We start from the raw sequence: 19,300 nt of genomic DNA on the forward strand, positions 1-19,300 counted from the left end.
TAGAGCTTTTCCTGAATGTCCTTGGGGTTTGGAGGCAGTTTCTCTGGCTTTTGGATTCTGTCTTTTAATATTGTCCTGTTGGCTGGGCGTAGTGGGCATGCCTGCCATCCTGGCGACTCTGGAGGCCGCGAGGCAGGAGGAGCACAAGCGCAAGGCCATCCTGGGCACCTGAGTGAGGACTTCAGCAACCTGGAAAGGTCCTGTCTCAAAAAAAAAATAATAATAATAAATAAAATAAAGGTGTGGGGATGTAGCTCAGTGGTAAAGCACCCCTGGTTCAATCCCCAGTACCAATCAATATAGATAGATAGACAGATAGATTCTTGGATAGAGCTATTGTTTATGGGAGGGGTGTGTAAGAAAATTAGGGGTAATATAAAAACAACCCCAAAGGCCCTTTGACCCTGACCCTGTAATGACACGGGAGCTAGAAGAGGAGCTGGTTTAGGAGCTGCGTCAGGAACTGGGGAGGGAGAGCAAATACGTCTCCCTATATACACGGTGAGAATAGGGGTGTGTGACACGTGGTGCCCCAAAGGAGACCACGGCTTGGGAGTGGACGGGCTGCAGCTGCCTCGGGAGCCCAGCCTGGGCCCGTGGTGGAGCTGCCAGTGGCTCTGGGAGGCGTGCAGGGTGGGCAGACGGCTGCCGCGGACACTGCAGCCTCTGAGCTAAGGGTGAGGGGCTGGACATGGCTCTTGCAGGAAGGAGAATGACAGCCTCTGGTGCTGCAGTGGGCCCTGTGGCCTGACCCCAGGGGACCGGAGCCCCCTGCACCAGCAGCCCAGGCTCCAGAAGGTGCACTTCTGACCTCAGTCACCAAGGCAAAGAAAGCAGAGTGTTGGTCGAGGCAGGCTCCTCCACCAGGACAGGAGGCCTAGCTGGGCCTGCCCCAGGCCCCCATCCTGGGCGAATGCTACCCTGTTGGGAAAGTTGAGGAACACTTGAGGCCCTGGTCTGCTCACGAGTGAACTGGGGATAGGTGCACCCAGCTCCAGAGGACACCTGCTAGAGAAGGAGAGGGTGGCGCTCAGTGAGCAGCTCCCTGGGCAGAGGCAGACCCGCATCCTGCTGGGAACTCACTCCGGTGAGTTCACCTTCATGCCCCTTCCCAGCCCTACTTCCTCTGTGCTGGGGCGGGGGGTGGGGACCTAATCTCCTCCTTCAGGCCAGGCACCTGCCCTGCCTCTACCCCCACTGGGTCCCACCTCCGTGTCTGCTGAGTCCTTCGCATCACCTCGGGGTCATCTGAGAGTAGAGACCTGACCTTGGCTCACAGACTGGTGCAGAAACCTCAGGTTGTTGGAGGGACAAACAAGGCAGGGCACCCAAGACAGCAGGAAAGTTTTATTTGGTTGCAGCCAGGTTCAGGGGCACAGCTTTTGCTGTAACCAATCAATCCCCTGAACCCCGAGTTCAGGGAGTTTCAGAGTTTTATCCCCAGCGTGTAAGGGGAGGGGCTCAGAAGTTCACAGTCTGCAGAAGTTCACATAAAAGCTGCTTTTTCTTTCACTGTTCTGAGTATGTTAACTCTTCAAGGACAGCACCTGAGAAGGGGAGAGCTTCTTCTCCCCTTTCTTTCCTCCCCTGCCAGCTGTCACCATGGAGCCCAGTTGTAACTTCTCTTAAAAATGTAGACATCTGTGTGAAGCCCAGCTTGAGGCCAGAGGCCTGGTTTGCACATTTCTACAAAGTACTATACTGGATACGTTTGTGAAAACTAGTAAAGGGGTGTCCAGCACCTGGAGTGCTGGTATCTTCCCAGCCAGTGGCCAAGTAAACAGGGCGACACAAAATAGGAAGTTTATCTACATTGGACTCTGCTGCAGAGACTCTTTTGCTGACAGTCCTAAAATCAGCCATGGTGAGGAGGGCTTTTCTGTGGAGAAAGGGGGTGCCACTTCAAGGTGAGTTCCCCTGTTCATGGAACACATGGAACCCTCCACCATGGCACTGCAGGCCTCAGGGTCTGAGGCTTCTGGTCCCACCATTTTTCTGTCCTGTTACTCTACAGCCATGACCCATTGCAGGTCCCCAGAGGTCCCTGCCACGGGTGACCTCAGGACCTTATTTATGCTGTTTCTTCAACCAATATCATTTCCTGTCTTTGTAAGCCAATCCATCATCTGGTCACTTGCTCGAGTCATCCAGGCCCAAAGTGCAAGAGCCTAAACATACGCTGCTCAGATGCCTTTTATCTTAGTCTGTGCATCCAGCTCAGACTGGTCCAGGGAGCTGGCCAGCAATCTACGCCAGGAGCCTCGGTCTTGCAACCTGCAAAGTGGAGTGTCAGACCTACATCCTGAAACTCAGCGGGGTCGAGGTACCCGAGAGGGAGAACGTTTTGTGAAGACCAAGCAAGGCTCTGAATGAATGCCGTCACCGTTTCCTGGCTCTGCTGAAATGACAAGTCCCTGGAAGGCCACCTCTCAGGATCAGCCTCCCCTCCCTTTCCCTGCTGTTTCCCCCTGGCACATTTCAAATAGAGCACCTCCTGAAGGGTGCTCCCGGAGGCTCAGTGTCTGTTGGACCTCCCAATGGCCACCACCCTGGGACTGCCCCGGCCAGATCCACCTGACAGAATGTGAATCACTTACCCGGGAGTAAGGCCTTGCACACCCCGGGGGTAGGACCTTGCACACCCCGAGTGCACATTCAATGTTTGCTGTGTAGCTTTGGAAGCACTTTTTCCAAAGATTCCCTGCTGGAACCTCTCATGGCGGGGAGGAACTGAAGCCCGATTCTTTAGCCTGAGAACGCTCATCAGGATGTGGGTTTCCCCAGAGTCCCGGGGACTTTGGAGCTATTATCTCATTAATCCTCAGGGGTGCCCATGGCATGATGGCTTGGCTACTCCCCATCTTGGCCAGGGGCTCCATAGAGAACAGGCAAAAGAAATCCTAGTTTTGAGGTGCAGTCCCAGGGCAGCGAGGTCAAGGACAGGGAAGTGAGCAGGAAGGACAGCAGAGTTTAGGAGACGGCCTACCCAATGGTCCACTCCTCAGAGACAGCTGACTAGGCTGCACTGCTTGGGAATGTGGGTGTTTTACAGGCTGCCTAGGGACTCCCACTGGCCAAGAAAGAGCATCCTGCCTGAATCCTGTTGCTAGGTGGCCCGAGTCCGTTCCATGGCACACTAACCCCCCAGGGTCTCTGCATCACCTTGGCTGGCCACCGGAGGCCAGAGCGGTGCTCATGAACTTGTACAGAGACTTTGGGCAAGCTTCCCTGGAGTGTGATGCCTGGCTGCTGAGCCAGATGGGGAGCAGCCGGCCTCTCCACGGCCCATAGGAGGGGCCTGGGGCTGAAGTCTTGCAGCGCCCCGCAGCAGGCTTGTGCAGAGGCGGGGCTGGTGGGCTACGGTTGGCAGGGAGGAGGTGAGTGCATCTGGGATTATCTGCTGCTGGGTTCCATAGTCCATTTCACATATCAAGAGTAACTTGCCCACAGTTGCATTCTGTTCAGGGTGGACACAACTCTCAAACCCTAACCCTGTCCCCTTGACCACAGTGCAGGTGAGGGAAAGGTGGATACTGGGATTCACAGTAGACCACTCACCTTTAGGGCTGTGAGCAACAGCCCACTATCCCCCAAACGAGATGTATCTCTCCGCATTCATCCATCCATTCACCTCACTCACTCATCTATCCATCCAGTCCTGCTCAGCACCTTCCTGTGACACACTTGTCCTGTGCTCTGCCCCAGGCTGGACTCTAAATCATGTGGCTGCAGCGTGGGGGGCAATTCCTTTACTACAAGGCAGCTGCACCCAAGCTCCGTGGGACTCCAGAGGACATATGGACTTCCTGTGTAGAAAGGCATTGGAAGTGAAACCTCAGTGGGTGACGAGGACTTTCAGGAGGGGGTCAGGGAGACAGGTGTCCCAGAGCCAGTCACAGCCAAGAAGGCAGGGAGGCCTGGAGTTCAGGACCCTTTGGGGAGATATGGCTCTGCAGCGGGAGGGCGGGGCTCCCTCCCAGCTTGCTCACAGAACTTCTGTTTGGGTTTCCCTCAGCACACTCCAATCCCCACCATCAGCACAGAACCATGGTCTTCACTGCTCAGACCACTTCCTAGTAGGTAACTGGGGGGGGGGGCACACAGATGGTTATCAGTGAAATCCGAATTCACTAACAGAACTTTCCAACAATGCTTTAAAGTCTCCACCCTAGAAGCCACTCTGCCCTCTGCCCAGCATCTGCTGAGTCTGTGTGGGTCTAGGACAACCCGAGTCTTCTCTGTTGATTTAATTACCACACATGGACGATGAAATTACTCTGATTTTTTACCAAAAGCCACTGACATTCACAGAGATAACAGTAGGGGTCCTCTTCTCTCATGTACTCTCTCTGGTCCTCAGAAGACAGGTGCCCAGGGCAGTCCACTTGGCCAGCTGCTGTTCAGCCCAGCAAAACCCCAGGGCTGGAGTCTAGCTTGCATGTGTGAGAAGCGGGTTCAATGTGTAGCAAGGAAATGGGTGGTGGGTAAATGGGGGCGCATCCTGAGTGTGATAAACTGGAAGTGGGAGGAGCCAGGGCCTTGACCCCATTGGCCCAAGGCGGCACCTCCCACCCCAGTTAACCTTATTGATTTGTGTTTATGAAAACTGCTTGTCCCTGCTTGGTGCTGGACCAAATGGATCACAACCACTTAGGACACTTGCTAGTTTTTCATCTGATAACAAAGCTCACTGAAGTCTAGGTGCTGGGTTAAGGGAATGAGGGGCTTCCACAGCTGAAGGACGAAGCCTAAGTCAGTTGTGGCAATGTTCTAATAGAGGAAGGAGCAACATGGGGGCTTCACGTGCTGACAGTAGAAGAAATGTGGGACGCGGGGCCATCTGTTGAAGGACATTGCTGATTTTGTGCGCCCTGGTATTTTTGTGCTCAGGAGGTGTGCAGAGTTAAAATTATTTGCCAGTTTCAACATTTACTTTGAGATACTGTTGCACCTTTCTCTTCAGGATTTTCCCAGCGTATGCGTGTGCTACCATGGGGCACACAACATTCCGACATTCATTGATGAGGACAGTAATTCCACCGTGGTAATATTGACTCGGGGACATTAACCTCCGGCTGTGGGGCTGGGAGTTTTGAAATGTGATCTCCGTAGCTTAGTTATAATTGTTTTATGTCACATTGACCCGGCATGTTTACGATTTTTAACAACTGTCTTAAAAAGTCCAGGGACATCTGTTGAGAGTTTAATTGTGAGTGTAAAAAAATCATTAAAGGCACATTCAAGAGATCAATTTTCACAGTGCTTAAACAACACGGTGGCCATCAGGCGATGGGGAATCTGGCGACAGGACCGACTTAGTCCCCCAAGTCGCAGAACAGGGCCCTGGGAGACGATGAAAGATACTTTAGAGGAAACAGGACGGGCAGGTGGAGCGGGGGCAGAGGGAGAAGTGGGAAAGAAGGTGCAGTGCGGGGCGAGGGAGAAGAAAAGAGAAAAGGAGCCTCTCCCCTCCCCTGCCAAAGTGGCATTAGCCCTGGAGTTAGGCTGCGCGCCCCAGCAAAGGGGGGCGGGGGCGCCCCGTTTTCCTCGGGCCCGGGTGGGGACGGGGACAAGGACATCACGGGGCGCCCCAATCTGAGCGCCAGGTCCGAGCAGTTCCGGGGACCAGCAGCCCGAAGCTACCGGCCGGCGAGTTTGCGCGGCTCTCGGCGGCGGCCACTTTTGTTCTCCGCTCGGGGCGCCCGGCCGCGGCGGGGAGGAAGTGCGCACGCGCGGGCGGGGCGGGGGCGGGGCGGGCGGCGGGCCCCGGCACCGCCCCCTGCCGCCCCGGCCCGCTCCATCCGGGCACTGCCGAATTAGCATCGTGCCGAGGCACAACTTTGCCGAGGCCCAGCGAGATCCAGGCGCGCGCGCCGGAGGAAATATAGTCCCTGCCGGCGGGCGGCTGGCGCGGTCGGCGGCGGGGCGCGCGCGCGGGGCTGCGCGGGGCTCCCGGCGCCTGGGGGCCATGCGCCGGGCCGCGCTGGCAGCCCGGGGACCCCGCGCAACTTGCCCCGCAGCGTGAGGAGTTGGGGCGGCCGCGGGCTCGGTGCCGCGGCGACCGGCCGCCTTTCTTCCCTCTCGCCCGCCCCCCTCCCTTTCGGCCGTGGAGGAGGGGGCTCCCGTTCCCCCTCCTCCGAGGCCCGGTCCGTCCCCGCCGGATCCGCGCCCCCAGCTGATCCGCACAACTTCCCGGGATCGGGGGCCAAAGTGAGCGCAAAGTGCCACCCAAGTTGCCGGGATGGAGCTGCAGAGCCGGCCCGAGGCGCTCTCCGTGGAACTCGCGCGCCACCAGGTAGGTGGCTGGGGGTTGGGGGGTCAGGTGGGAGACGGGGGCGTGTTTGGGGAGTGGAGGCGCCCGCGACCCGAGTTTTCTCTCTCTGGTCGCAAGGTCCCTCTGGCTGGGGTGCCCCTTCCTAGAGCCCGTCCTGGGGCAGGGGAAGTATGCGTAGCTCGGCCCCCTCCTTGGTTCCCTCTCCACCCTCCTCCCGCGCGATCCTGCACTGTTTGAGGCTTGAGGGCTCCTGGCATCGGATCGCGGCATCTTCCCTTAATCGCTGCAGGGTCTCCTGACAGGGGTAGCCGGGAGGGGTTCCTTTCGTGAGCTTGTCCCGGGGAGGGGAAGCGTGGACAGCTCCCTTCCAACCTTTTCCTTCGGCCTCTACCCCCACGGAGTCCTGCACTATTCGCAAAAGTAGTTTTGGTGATTGTTGGTCCGCGAGCATCGGCGTGGCGGCCAGCGCCGGAGCGGTTTTGCGGCGTGCGCGTGTGTGTGTTGGGGAGATTAGGACGCGACTTGAATATTTATGAGCTTTGCTCGACACGGACTCGCCGTGTTTACTTGGCTCTTTGTTCCTCCCCCCTCCCCCGGCACACACTCACACTCACACTCATTCGCACACCCACCCCGGCCTGCAAACTTGCACGGCTCGGGGCGCGCCGCCGGGTGGCCTCGGCCCCCGCCCCGCCCCGCGAGCTGCCCCGATGAGGCGGCAGCCACAGGTAAGCGGCCCCGCGCGGCACTGCCCGGTCGCCGCGCGTGCGGGACCCGGCCAGGGAAACTTGGGGCGCGCTGCGGCCGTCCTGGCCCTTGGGGTGCCCGGCGGGGTGCCGTGGCCCATGGGGCCCCGGGCGCACCTGACCCCCGGCCTGCCGGCCTGAGCCCGCTCCTCCGTGTTTCCGCAGAACGGCGACCTCAAGAAGCAGCTCCACGAAAGGCAGCCGCGGATCGCAACGCTCAGTGACAAACAAGTAAGCGAGGGGACCAGTCCCCCACTTGAGGCGAGGGGCCCCGGAGGGGTCGCCGGGCACTTTGACAGCACCCTGAAAAGTGCCAGCGTAGGCGCCACACTCGCAGACTCCCCCAGGGGTCTGTCTCCAGCCCTCGAAGTTATCGCCCCCCCCCCCGTTTCTGGGGAGAAAGAGCCGGTTCGTGACGACGGAGGGTGAGCGCGAGGCCCCGGCAGTGGCCGAAAAAGACAAGCTGCACCTCAAAGGCGCCGGCAGCCCGGCGTCCATTTTGAGTTGGTGGACATGTTTTTGGAACGTGTAAATTCCCCGGGCTCGGCGTCCCCAGCCCCACACTGGGTGGGAGTGGGGGCGGAGGACGGCGGTCATTCGAGCCTGGACGTCAAACTACTTGGAAGCAATTCCTGGCTTCCCTGGAAGATCTCGCTTTAAAACCCTTCCCTGGGCGCCCCCCTCCCCTCCACTTCGCCGGCTTCACTTTTTATTCTTGGAATCTGACGCCAGCTCCCGGGAACAAAAGAAAGGCGCCCCCGGGACCCCCCGGTTCTGCTCCAACTTTGGTCTCTGGGCCTTAGGGGTAGATGGGGACCCACCAGGAGCTCCCGCGGTGGGGGGTGCTGCGACAGACCCCCGCGCGGCCTCCTCGGGGGAGGAAAAGTTGTCCATTGTGACTTAGTTGCGCTGAGCTCAGCGCTCCGGGTTTCAGCACCACGAACAGATGCCGCCGCCGGAGCTCGGCCGGCCGCGCGCCCCCGCCCCCCGCCGCCCCTCCCCCGCCCCCGCGCGGCGCCCCCGCCCCTTCCCCGCCGCGGAGCCGAGAACTTTGAGCGGCGCAGCCAATGGCGCTCCCGGGGCTCCGAGGCGGCGGGCGGGGGCGCCCCTCCTCTGCGCCCTCCGCCCGCCCGCGGCCGCCCCCGCCCCGCGCCGCCGCGCCCCCTGGCCATCGATCGCGCTTCCTTCGGAATGCCACCGCCGCCAAACTTGGACCGCTCGGCCCCGCGCCCCTCCCCCGTCGCGGGGCGCCCCCTCCCGGGCGGGGCTTTCCCTGCGGGGGGGGGGGAGGGGGAGAGGCGGGGACGCGGTTGGCGGGGCGCCGCGGCGGAGAGGCCAACTCCGGCCCCGCGGCTCCTTTCGAGTCTTTAAAGTTGAAAAGTGGTGGGAGGGGGCGTGCGGGCGAGGAGGCGACCGGAAAGAAAGATGGCTGTTCCGGCGGGTCCGCGCCCGGTCGGGGGCGCCCGGCTGGACGGCGGGGTTGCGACGCGGCATTAACCCCTTTCTGTCGGTGCCGCGGCCCCCCACCCCCCGGCTGCGCGCCCCCGTCCGGGAGTGGAAGCTTCCATTCCCGCCGGAGGGGGGCCCGGCGCGCGGCCCCGGCGAAGTCGGGGAGTTCGCGGGGGGAGGGGACCCAGGCCCGGCATTACCATTTTGATTGCTTCGATGCCATTTTTGGAGGGGGAGGGGTTGGAAGACCCTTCTCTGCGGAGCACAAAGATGTTTAATCACTGTGTAGGATCAAATCGGATACTTTATTTAAAAAAAAAAAAACAGCACCACCAAATCTGTAGAGTAATAGCTGAGGGTTACTAGGCCCCTTTTCGCTGGATAAAACGGCAAGTTGTTGACTCTTATGCTCGGAGTAGATTTAAAACAGGAGCCCGGCACCCGGCGGCTTTCACGGCAACAATGTCTTTATGTACGCGCTTCGTGGCAATAGTTTTACTATTTGGAGTGGCTCTTCGGAGCTTAGGTTTGATCATTTCCTCTGTATTGTAGCAACTGTTTCAAGGCTGTTTAAATTTTTATGATGATAGTAAATGAGTAGCTATTTATTATCCGACATGCTGGAATTTAGATAAGGCTGAAAGAAACACTTGAAAATCCTGTTTGAAGGTGGTGGAGCTGCTGGGCCAGAAGCTGCCTGCTCAGGCTGCCTTTGCCTTTAAATTTGAACTCGGGAAGGATGCCTACGACTGAAGACACATACACCTCCATCTTTGTGTGTGTGTGTGTGTGTGTGTGTGTGTGTGTGTGTGTGTGTAAAAAGAAAGAAAGGAAATGAGAAAACTTTTGTTCCCTGGCCTTTAAAAAATGTTTCTCTTTTAGATGACTAAAAATAACATCTGGTCAGCAGCCAGGGTTTGGCCTGCCATCGGAACTTGTGTTTGTAACTGCAAGTGTTGTTGCTTTTCCGGTTCTCTTTGTGGCATTTTATATAACAAGGGCTCATAAAAGGGAGGGGAGGGGGCTGAGGCCTGGTTCAGCATGCTAATCAAGCCGCCTTGTCTCTCCTGGGCTGGCCAAGTTGCATCTTTCAGGGGTCACCTATGTCTTGAGCTGGGTGGACTTAACATTTCCCCTCCCTCTCTCCTTGGAGACCTCCGCAGTGATTGGCAACTTGGCCTGGGAAAGGTGGAGGTACACATTGGGAGGTGACTAGGATGTGCTTTGAAGAGGCCCTCTGTTGGATATCCCAAAACTTGTCCAGGAGGAGCCAAAATGTGGGAGTAGGAATGTTAAAGCTTGTATGTCAAAGTTTTTTTTTTTTTTTAACTCAACATGAAATTAAAGGTAGGATTCCTTTTTAGAGTCACTTGGAGAAAAAAATCTTACCACCTCCAGAGATTTCTTTTTGTGTGTGTGCTGCCCCCACTTGGAGTATCGGATATAAAGGTTAAGTTTCAATTAAAAGTGCACGTGCAGAGGATGATGAACTAGATAGTAAAATGAACGGATGACCCCATTATCCACGTGTTGGAAACACAGCCGCTACGTAGGATCTTCGGGGCTGCCATCGGCCTCTCATTCATGCCCTTTAGCATTGGAATGTTTTCAGTTACTCTTATATAGATACGTGTGTGAAGGACTCAGAATCAGGTAGTTTGTCGGTCAGAAGTGGAGAGATAAATCTTGTCCAGTTTTCCTTCCTCTCATCATTGGGGGGTTGGGTTAAATGGAGAGCTACGCGCCATGGGACCCTGCTGTCTGAAAAGGAAATTCATATTTTCTCCTTGGGGGAATCAGAAGGGCCTGGGGGAGCTGGTCAGAGCTGACCTGTGACGGGGGACACAGGCAGGTTGTGCTTGGGGTCGTGTGCACCTCAGTGCTGGGCTGCGTCTGGTGAGGTTGGACCCCTCTTCTTTAACAAGATATGATGTGTGAAGACTCCATTAGCTGCTCCAGTGGTTTTTACACCATGAATCTGCAGCATATGCAGAGAGGCAGTAACATTTTTATCTAAATTGTCAAGCAACAAGCACTTCCGTGTAAATAACAGACCATCGTAAACACTGGAGGCTCCCACCCGCCCTTTTCGTGTTCTTGTAGCATTTCGAAGTCCTGTGAGGTGGTATCTCCAGGCCTGACTTCATGCCATCCAGTCTGTCCGAGTTTGAAGAGTCTTGTGTTTGAACTTGAGTTCATATTCATGTGGACTTGCCTAGAGACCCTGGAGGTGAACTTGGGGCCTTGCGCATTGCCCCATCCATCCATTTGATGGACTCTGGGTTCCAAGGGGTTGTCCTCTAGCACAGCAATAAAAATCCGTCTTCTTGAAAGGCGGTGTGTGCGTGTGCTCCCTCAGGCACTAAATCATGTCTTCGGCAGGATTCCCCAGTCACTGGAGCATGGGGTTCCCCCTGGAAGGCTCCCCCTGCTGAAGCCCGCAGCAGGTTTATCCCAGAGCACTCCCTTCCAAGATGGTCTTTGCTTGGTCAGAGGACGTCCTCTTCTCTAAGCTCGCCTCCCAAGCCTGCTCCCGTCAGGAAATATCCCCTGATGTTCCTCTAGAGTGTCCCTCTCATGCTTGAAACAGCATTGTTTAATATTATAGGCCAGAGACGGAATTCAGGCCAACTCCAAAGGCTCCACCTTGTGCCCTGTGTGGTGTCGGTGTGGGGTTGGACCACCCCCTGCACAGCTGAAGCCTGCTGGGGCCCTTCTGCCTGAGCCTTTCTCCACGCCCCCACCACCCTGGAAGACAGCAGCAGCCTCCTCACTGTGTCCACCTAAAGGAGGACAGAACAGTTTTATTGATACCCAGTTTGCACACGTCACTCACCTGTAGAAAGGAAGCCATTGGGGGCCTTGTATTTCCAGGCCCCTCTGCCCCTGTGCATTTCATAGTGTTCATCACCCAGAAGGGAACCCTTGGGCTGCCCTGCCCTCCAGCCCCAAGTGCCTGCTCCCCTGCTCTGGAGTGGCCTGCTGCGCACTTCCCACCTGGGGTCACAGACCACCAACCTCACCTACTGTGAGGTTTCAGGGTGCCCTGGTTGTAGCACAGGTCAGTATGTGGTTCCTTTTTGTGTCTGATTGCCCCTCTGTGGGGCAGTGCGTTGTGTTAGACCGTTCACCTCTCCATGGCTGTTTGGATGGGTTCTTCCTTTTGGCTTTTAATAGCTGTGTGCTGAATCTCTGGTTCCTTCTAGTGTCTGCCTTCACCAGAGTGAGTGCCTTAATCAGAATGGGATCACTCTGCTGCCTGCTCACAACCGTCACGTGGGTCCCCATGGCTCTCAGGGGCCCTGCCTGCTGCCTGTCCTCCACTGGAGGGAGTGGGGGTTCACTGCACTCTTTAGCCTGGCAGCAGGGCCCTCCTGGTTGCTTTCCCGCAGGTCCCTGGCACCCTGCGTGTCGCCCTGCCTCTGAGGAGTGCCTGCGTTACTGTCTTGATCTGACTGTAAGCTCTGGGTGGGGCGGTGGCAGAGGGAGGTCTGCTCAGTGTTTTCAGGACAGGGAGGAGTGGGGTTAGCAGTGGTGATGTGGTGGGCCCAGAGGAGCCCCCGCCTGGAGTCGGCAGGCAGTGGATGAGTGGCCCCAGAGTGGAGCGGAGCAGCTCCCAGCCCTGGCGGACTTGACAGAGGAGTGACGTGTGACTCCTGGAAAAGGGCTGTGAAGGCTGTGCTGGGGGAAGCCTTGCTGAGTTTGTGGGCTGGAGACGGAGGACCGCTTCCTGGAGCAGGTCACCTGGGGTGGGTGTTCCCAGGACCCTGGGTGTGGGCAGTGGAGCTGGTGGTTGGAGGAAAGGGCCTGAGGAAACCCTGCAGGAGGGGCAGGTGTGCTGGAGGTGTTTCTGGCAGTGAAACCAAGAGAGAGGAGCTGTGGCCAGAGAAGGAAGGGTGTGAACGGCAGGATTTGATGTGGTAGGGGCCTGAGGCAGAAGGTGTGGACAGCAGACTCCCAGGGGGGAGTGGGGGGGCTGAGGTCCCCTGGCAGGTGAGCTGCTTATCCTTTTGTTGCCTTGTGGGAAGGTGCTTCCATGGTCCACGCTGTGTGTGTCCAGGGAGCAGGAGGCTGGGCACCTATGCAGAGCACCAGTGACCAGTGTGATCAGATGGGGAGGGTGGGGGCTGCAGGGGACCTTCTCCTGCCTTCTCCAGAGCACAGAAGTTTGTGGGGGACAACTCTGGAAGCCTCCACAAGGTGACTCAGAGGGAAACTGCTTAAAGAAAACAAAAGTGCATGTGCATGACGTACACATCTGTGTTGGGTGAATTTAGTTGCATCTTATTTTGAATTTATTTTTATTGCTCCTACATAATATAGAATGATAAATAACACATCTGTGTGTGTCGAAGTTTACAACAACACCACACACACAAAGCCTATGTAGTACGCGTAAGTTCCGCCCAGGATCGTGTCACTAAAACGAGAGGAGGGATCTGTTTTTGAAGTCAGGAAGTTAATGACCGTCCTCCTGACCTGAAGTGAGATGTTACTGGGAAAGGCCGAGGTCCACGGTCTGCTGTTCCTGTGACATAGAGGAATAGAGAAGATTCTACTCAAAGTTTCTGATGTGACGTCAGCCGTGCGTCTGGGAACCACAGCACAGGTTTGAAGGTCGGGTAATGGAGGGTCCCCTCCTCGCTGCCCCCCTGGCTCATGGATGCCATCGGTGTCAGGCGTCAGTGTTCGCGGCTGCACTCTGCACGCACGCACGCACACCTGTCATCTGGACAGCACAAGTGGCTGCCGAACTTGTCTGCACACCTGCCAGGGTTGTGCACGTGGGTTGGAGGCAACTGGGTTAATTCGAGAAACACTCGTAGCTCCCAGCAGATTCTGGGGACATGGAGTGGAGGTGGGTGACAGGGTTAGTGATGGTGATGCCTCACTCTTGCAGATGTTTCCCCTGGTCTCTGCTCACAGTGCTTGGGAGCAGGTGACTCTGTTTACCTGTCCCCCAGCGAGGCCTTGTCACGGGATGCCTGGCCATCAGCAGTGGCGGGATGGTGTGCTCTGTGGGGCTTGTGCGACAGCCCCAAGGAGGTGGCATTTGTACCTGGGGAAGTGTTGGAGGCAGATTGTGCACACTGCCCCGTGCGGCTGCAGCGCTCCCTTTAAAGATTCCGTCCTGACATGTCTGTGGTTCTTCTCTGCTGGTCAGATCAGAGGCAGACAGCTTCCCAAGGCCAAGCAGCTTTGGAAAGAATGGAATTGCCGGTTCTGCCCCCAGCCTCAGGCGCCCTGTGCCTTGGCCCCACCTCCTCTCCACCTGGTCACCACGTTGTCAGGTATGAGGGGACATGACCGGAAGAGCCAGGGCCCAAGTGCTCTTGACCTAGCCAAGTGCCCTGGCCACGTCCTCCTGCCCTCTGAGCTCACTTCCAGTCTGTGATGTGGGGGTTGTAGTGAGACCCCCTCCCACGTTCCAGGTGGGCATGGAGGGCACTGAGGGGTCAAGTGCGGGGGAAACCTGGGTGCTCTGCCCACTGAGGCCCAGCTGGCCTGGGAAGTGCACTGTTGCCGTCTCCATGTCCCCACTCACGGTGTCCTGTCTCTTGCCACCCTGGGGAAGGTTGATGGTGACACTGCGCTGTCCTCTTCAGCCAGTCCAGAGTGTCCACTCTGATACTTTACCCTCTGATACCTGCTGTCCGACTGTGCACCTGGTTTCAGTTAGGTTTGGATGTTTTGGTGAGATGCCTGAAGATGCCTCATCTGCTGGCCACGATTCCCCCGGGATTTAGTGGGCTTTCCTCGGATGCCTTTGTCTTCTCAGTGACCGAATCCTGGGCTCGGTGCCCTTTTTTTTCTCAGTTGTGAAGCCGCTGGTCAACGGGGCTGCTCCCTGCTCTGTCTGCGGAGGCGTGCTTCTGCTCTGGGGCCGGCGTCAGCTTTGGGGGCTCTGGACGAGAAGCAATGTCTGCAGTCACCCTGGTCACCTGCACGGCTGGGTACGGCCCCCACCCTGGTGTCTGTGGCCTGGACACAGCCCGGGGAGAGTGCTGTGTGGGCTTCTCGCTTCCGTCTCGAGAGGCCTGTGACATGGAGGTCTGCGGCACAGGCTTTAGGCCAGACAGGCCCAGGTGGGAGCCTCCCGTCCTCTGGCAGCCCCGTGCCGGGCAGGGTTCGCCTCCTCAGAGGCTCCGGTTCCTGATGGCAGACGGGAACAGCAGCGTGCTGCCGGTCAGCACCGGGCTCCGTGCGGTTTTGCCCAAGAAATGATACTAAGGGGCGACGGGAGAATTAGGTGAGGAGGTGGCACCTTGAGTCCGGACCCCGTGTCCTGCTTGTGTGTGGCTTGACCCCACCTTCCAGCACTGTAAGAACCAGTTTCCCCTCGGAGGCCCTCTGGGAAGGCCTGCTGCTGATTTCTGTGCTGCTCGGGAAGAGCCTGGAGCCTGCAGAGGTCCGGTGGCTCGCTGGGTCTCCCCGCTCTGGGCTGCCGGCTCGGGGCTCTGGGATCTTGACCTGCGCTGGCCTGCTGGGCCCTGGGGAGGAGCAGCAGTGCTTTCTGCTGGGCAGGTGAGCAGCTGGGCGTGGATTCTCACTGCCCTGTGCGCAGGTGGAGGCAAGCCAAGCTGGTGTGCAGGAGATGAGCCCCAGCAAGTCAGCGGCCATGAGCGTGAGTTGTCCCCAAAGCAGGAAGTGGGAGCAGTCTGCAGGAGGCCTGGGTCAGGTCTCCTCCTCTCCCTGGGACACCTGCTGAGGAGCGTGGCGCAGGCTGGGGACAGGGAAGACTCTTCTACGCTGCACTGTGGAAGCCCTGCCAGCAAGAGCTGGGCTGACCCCAGAGCACAGTCCCTGGCTCGAGCTGCGAGCCCTGGTCTGCCACCCCACACCCGGCCTGAGCCCCTGGGTGTGTTGGGTGCCGCGTCTTGTTGTTACGGACGTTGGGATTTTATGCATTAAGGGGGGGCTTCGTCTCATTTTGAAATGGCCTCTATTCTCCGAAAGAACTAATATGCCTCCTTAAGGTTCTTTATTGGCTGTTACTGATTGTTCGAGTAGCCGCTCCCGAGTGGGGAAACTGCTGACGCGGCTTCGCTCCGTTACGGCCTCTGACTGCCAATAGCCGGTACTGCCAATAGCCGGTGTCCCTCGCCGACTGGCCCGGGCTGCGCCTTACGTGATCCGATTTAGCTTTTGGCTTGGTGCTCCTGCAGGTCTGGTTGGGGCGCAGTGGGAAGGGCCGCTCCCGCTGGGGACTTCACATTTTTGCCCAGGGTTGAGTTGACCCTCATCCTGAGGAGGGGCAGGAGGGGCCCCCTGGCTGGTCCTGGTCGCCCAGTGCTGCTTGCCAGGCAGGGCCGTCCGGAGTGGGTGTCCGTGGGCTGGTGTGATGCTGCTGTGCAGGAGAGGAGCCGAGTGAGGGGTGTTCTCTGACGTCATCGAGCTACTTTAGGAACATGGTATGGGAAACGGAGGCTGGCGGGCCAGAGGCGGCACCGCCGCGGGAGAGCACAGGCTACTGCAGAGACCTTGGTGTTAGGTGTGTCCAGAGCCGGGATCCGGCCACAGGCCTGGACGCAGGCCTGGACTCGGTAGGAGCCGAGGGTCCATGTGGCCTGGACTTGGCAGACGACTTCTGACGCCAAACCCTTCAGGTGAGAGTATCAGACGGGGCTTTGGAGCACACTCTGTCTTACACCAGGGAGACCGAGGGCGCAGGTGGGCTGTGGGGCAGGGGAATCAAGTCCAGGGACAGAGCTCGTCTCCCACCAATCTCACTGTGGCCTCAGGGGAGCCTCCGGTTTGCTGAAGTTTCCTGTGGGAAGCTGCTTTCCTGGAGCCTTGCCCCAGGAGAGAGGTGCTGGGACCTGCCCTTGTGTGTGGACAACAGGGCCCCCAGGAGAGAACCCGGCAGCATCCTGTTGGTTTCAGAACAGCTGTCAGATACTCAGAGCAGGTGACTTCCGATTGGTACAAGTAAGAGAGGGCCACCTTCCCCAGCCTCGTGTGTTCGAAATCATCTGATTGTGAAACCTGTTGAATTGGAATGGCTGCTGGCCTGTGAGGTGGGTGAGTGTCCAGCTCTGTGTCCCGGGTGCATGGGAGGAGGACCTGCACACGGTTTCTCCCAGCCCTGGTGTACACCTGCTGCTTACGGAGTGTGTACACAGGGGTCGAGGCCCACCGTGGGCTGGGAGGGGGAGGGGGAGTCGGCTCCCAGAGGGAAGCGGAGCCGACAGCTGTGATTGCTGTTGCCTTTGGGGGCATATTGCCTGCCTGCGGGGTCTTGAGTGTACAGCAGAGGGGTCTACAGGCTGTCACTGGGTGGAGCTGGGAGAGGCTGTCTGCCCCAGAAAAGAGAAGGGCCTGGGGCAGGGGAGCAGGGAAAGGGAGCAAGAGGGGTTCTCCGTGACGTCGTTCAGGCGGAAAGCCAGCCCGTACGTGCAGTTGAACTTGGGGATGTAATTAAGGATATGTGCATATATATGCTGTGATCCAGAGTTCAGTGTGAGGGCAGCTCACCAAGTGACAGGCAGCAGTTCCCACAGTCAGCAACACCAAAGCTCGCCCGTGATGAGTGTGCCCTGGCGGTGTGCGCCGCGCACAGAGACGCGCCATGTGACCTCCTGACTGCCCTCTGACAGCCCCCCTGCTGCAGGGTTCTCTCCACCCACACGCTGCTCCCCGGCTCCCAGCTTCCACTGCAAGAAGGTCCCCAAGAGCTTGTTCTGGCTTGGAAGGGGAAGTGACAAGACAGTCACTGGGGCCACTGCAGGCTGAGGCCAGAGGGCCCTAGAGACTGTCACAGCTGCAGGCGCTGGAGGTGACAGCCTTGAGCATGTTGGAAGTGTGGTCAGGAGCCACCTGTGGCTGGGCTTTAAAGACACCCAGGTGCCCAGAACATTCAGCAGAAGAGACTGAAAGGGACCAAGATGACAGAGCCCTCTGTGCCTTAGACGTCCTCCCCAGGCCTGGGTGGCTCTGTGTGTCCAGAAGAGGGTGGCCTGGTGAGGAGGGCGCTGGCAGCCTGGGCGTATGAGCAGGTGACATTCAGCATGTGCCTTCACTGTGCTGGAGACATGGCTGTGGCCGGGCGCCGGGGGTGCTCTCAGGCAGAGGGGAGACAGGGACCAGACCAGAGGAGCCTAGTAAACGAGATAGTAAGGGAATGGGGGGGCTGGGAGGTGGGTGCCCTGGCGAGAAGCAGGGGAGGGGGAAGCCTTGGGAGTGGGGTTGTAGCGAGGTGATGGGGTGGGGGGGTGTCCCTGAGAAGGCAGCGTTGGAGCAGAGCCCTGCAGAAGATGGAGGGAGCCAGTGGCCTTCTGTGGGAAGAGTGTTCCTGGCAGAGGAAATGGCCCAGGCTTCCCGTGACGGCTCGTGTGGCTGGGGAGCAGGAGTGTGAGGAGATCGAGAACTGGTGGACACGAGGGCCTCCAACGTGGCCACTCCTGCCTTTCAGTCGGGACGGCACAGCTAGAGGAAGTGCTTGCGGGCTGGGAGTGACCCTCAGGCTGGCTCCTGCCAGGCTGGAGGAAGAGCTGACCGCGGGAGCTGGTTGCTGGAGGTCTTCGCCTGCCCAGCCACCACTCAAGCCCAGAGGAGAAGCAGCCCCCTGGCCCCGGGACGGGGGGCAGCATGGTCCTCTTGCATGCTGAGGTTCTGGCTTCAGGAACCCTGTGGCCATCAGGGATTCTGTGGCTGCCACTGACACCCTGGGTTCCCGGCCTTGGGCAGGGAGAGCATCCTTGAGCCTCTCCCTTGTGCTTGGGTGGCACGGCCTCTGGAAGCCTGCTCACCTGTGCCAGCGTGGTTTCTTGCTGTGCGGAGCGGGCAGGGCAGTGCAGCCGAAAAGGACACTGCTGCAGGCTGATGTGACTCACCTGAGCCCCTGCCACGTTTCCTCCAGTGTTGACCCCTGGCTGCAAACTCCTTCAGGCCCAGTTGGGTGGGCAGCTACCCTGACCTGAGCATAGGCTCTGATGTCCCTCCTCTGGCCTTGCTCCCCTTGGTAGCACCATCATTTTGGCAGTGACCCCTCCATCACCTCCTGCCCACAGGCACCATCCTGCGTGGTGGCTACTTACAGCTGGCCATTACTAGGGGGGTCCAGCTCGGATGTGCCAAGGCTGCAGCCATGAGACTCCAGGTTGTGGCATAGTCCTGGGTCCTGGGGGTAGGATTCTGCAGTCCGTGGAGCCCCTGAGCCCCTGCAGGTTGCCGGTGCAGGGAGCTGTTGGGGTTCGTCCAGGCTGTCTGAACCCCACTTAGGTAACTAAGTGGAACTCGGATCTGTTTCCATTCGTGAGATTGTCTTGCAACAGCCCCTTCCGTGCCCCGCCCTGAGCCAGGGTCTCGCTGAAGTCATCCTGCTCTGCCGAGTGGAGTTGAATGGGCCCGCGGCCTCTCCTACTGGGGATCTAATTATAAACACAAGGGACAGTACCAAATAAGCTGCCTTGGAAGGGAGAGGAGCCTGGCAGCCCGGTTAAAGTGTCCTTTAATGAACTTCTTGGTACTTGTATCTTAGCAACACATTTTATTACATCCTGGCGCGGCTGGACTTACTGTGCAGTAATTTATCCCCCCCCCCATGGGGGGGAGGGATGCGCCCACCCGCTCTCCCGAGGCTGTGACGGCCTCTCTTCAGCTTTGTTTAATTGATGAAAAAGGTAAACATGGCGCTGGGGCCAGGACCTTGCTGGCTGGCAGGAGCCGGTGCAGAAGGAGGTGGCCAGCCTGAAGGTGGAGCTGCGTGACAGTGCCCCGTGCTGCCGCTGCAGGCCCCTCGCGGGGGTGCTGATCTGCGCGCCTGGACTGGGTGTTTTTATCTGGACTTCTTTCTTCTGATGACACTAATTCACAAACGGTGGGCCGGGGT

The 19,300-nt window shown here is 58.4% G+C and overlaps 1 protein-coding gene across 4 annotated transcripts in view; it reads left to right on the top strand.

Moving 5' to 3' along the window:
- The first annotated feature begins 5,822 nt into the window (after positions 1 to 5,822).
- Phf21b (PHD finger protein 21B) overlaps positions 5,823 to 19,300 on the top strand; it is a 65,190-nt gene continuing 51,712 nt past the window's right edge. Inside the window, exons 1-2 of one of the 4 annotated variants that reach the window (XM_078052563.1) lie at positions 5,823 to 6,295; positions 7,186 to 7,251. In XM_078052563.1, coding sequence (XP_077908689.1) covers positions 6,242 to 6,295; positions 7,186 to 7,251 — 120 coding nt within the window. In that variant the 5' untranslated portion in view covers positions 5,823 to 6,241. Of the gene's footprint in view, positions 6,296 to 6,841; positions 7,003 to 7,185; positions 7,252 to 19,300 lie in introns of those variants that run through there. The other 3 variants (XM_078052560.1, XM_078052561.1, XM_078052562.1) reach the window with 3 other exon arrangements.

The sequence above is a fragment of the Ictidomys tridecemlineatus genome, chromosome 6 (genome assembly GCF_052094955.1).
Source record: "Ictidomys tridecemlineatus isolate mIctTri1 chromosome 6, mIctTri1.hap1, whole genome shotgun sequence".
Classification (NCBI taxonomy): domain Eukaryota; kingdom Metazoa; phylum Chordata; class Mammalia; order Rodentia; family Sciuridae; genus Ictidomys; species Ictidomys tridecemlineatus.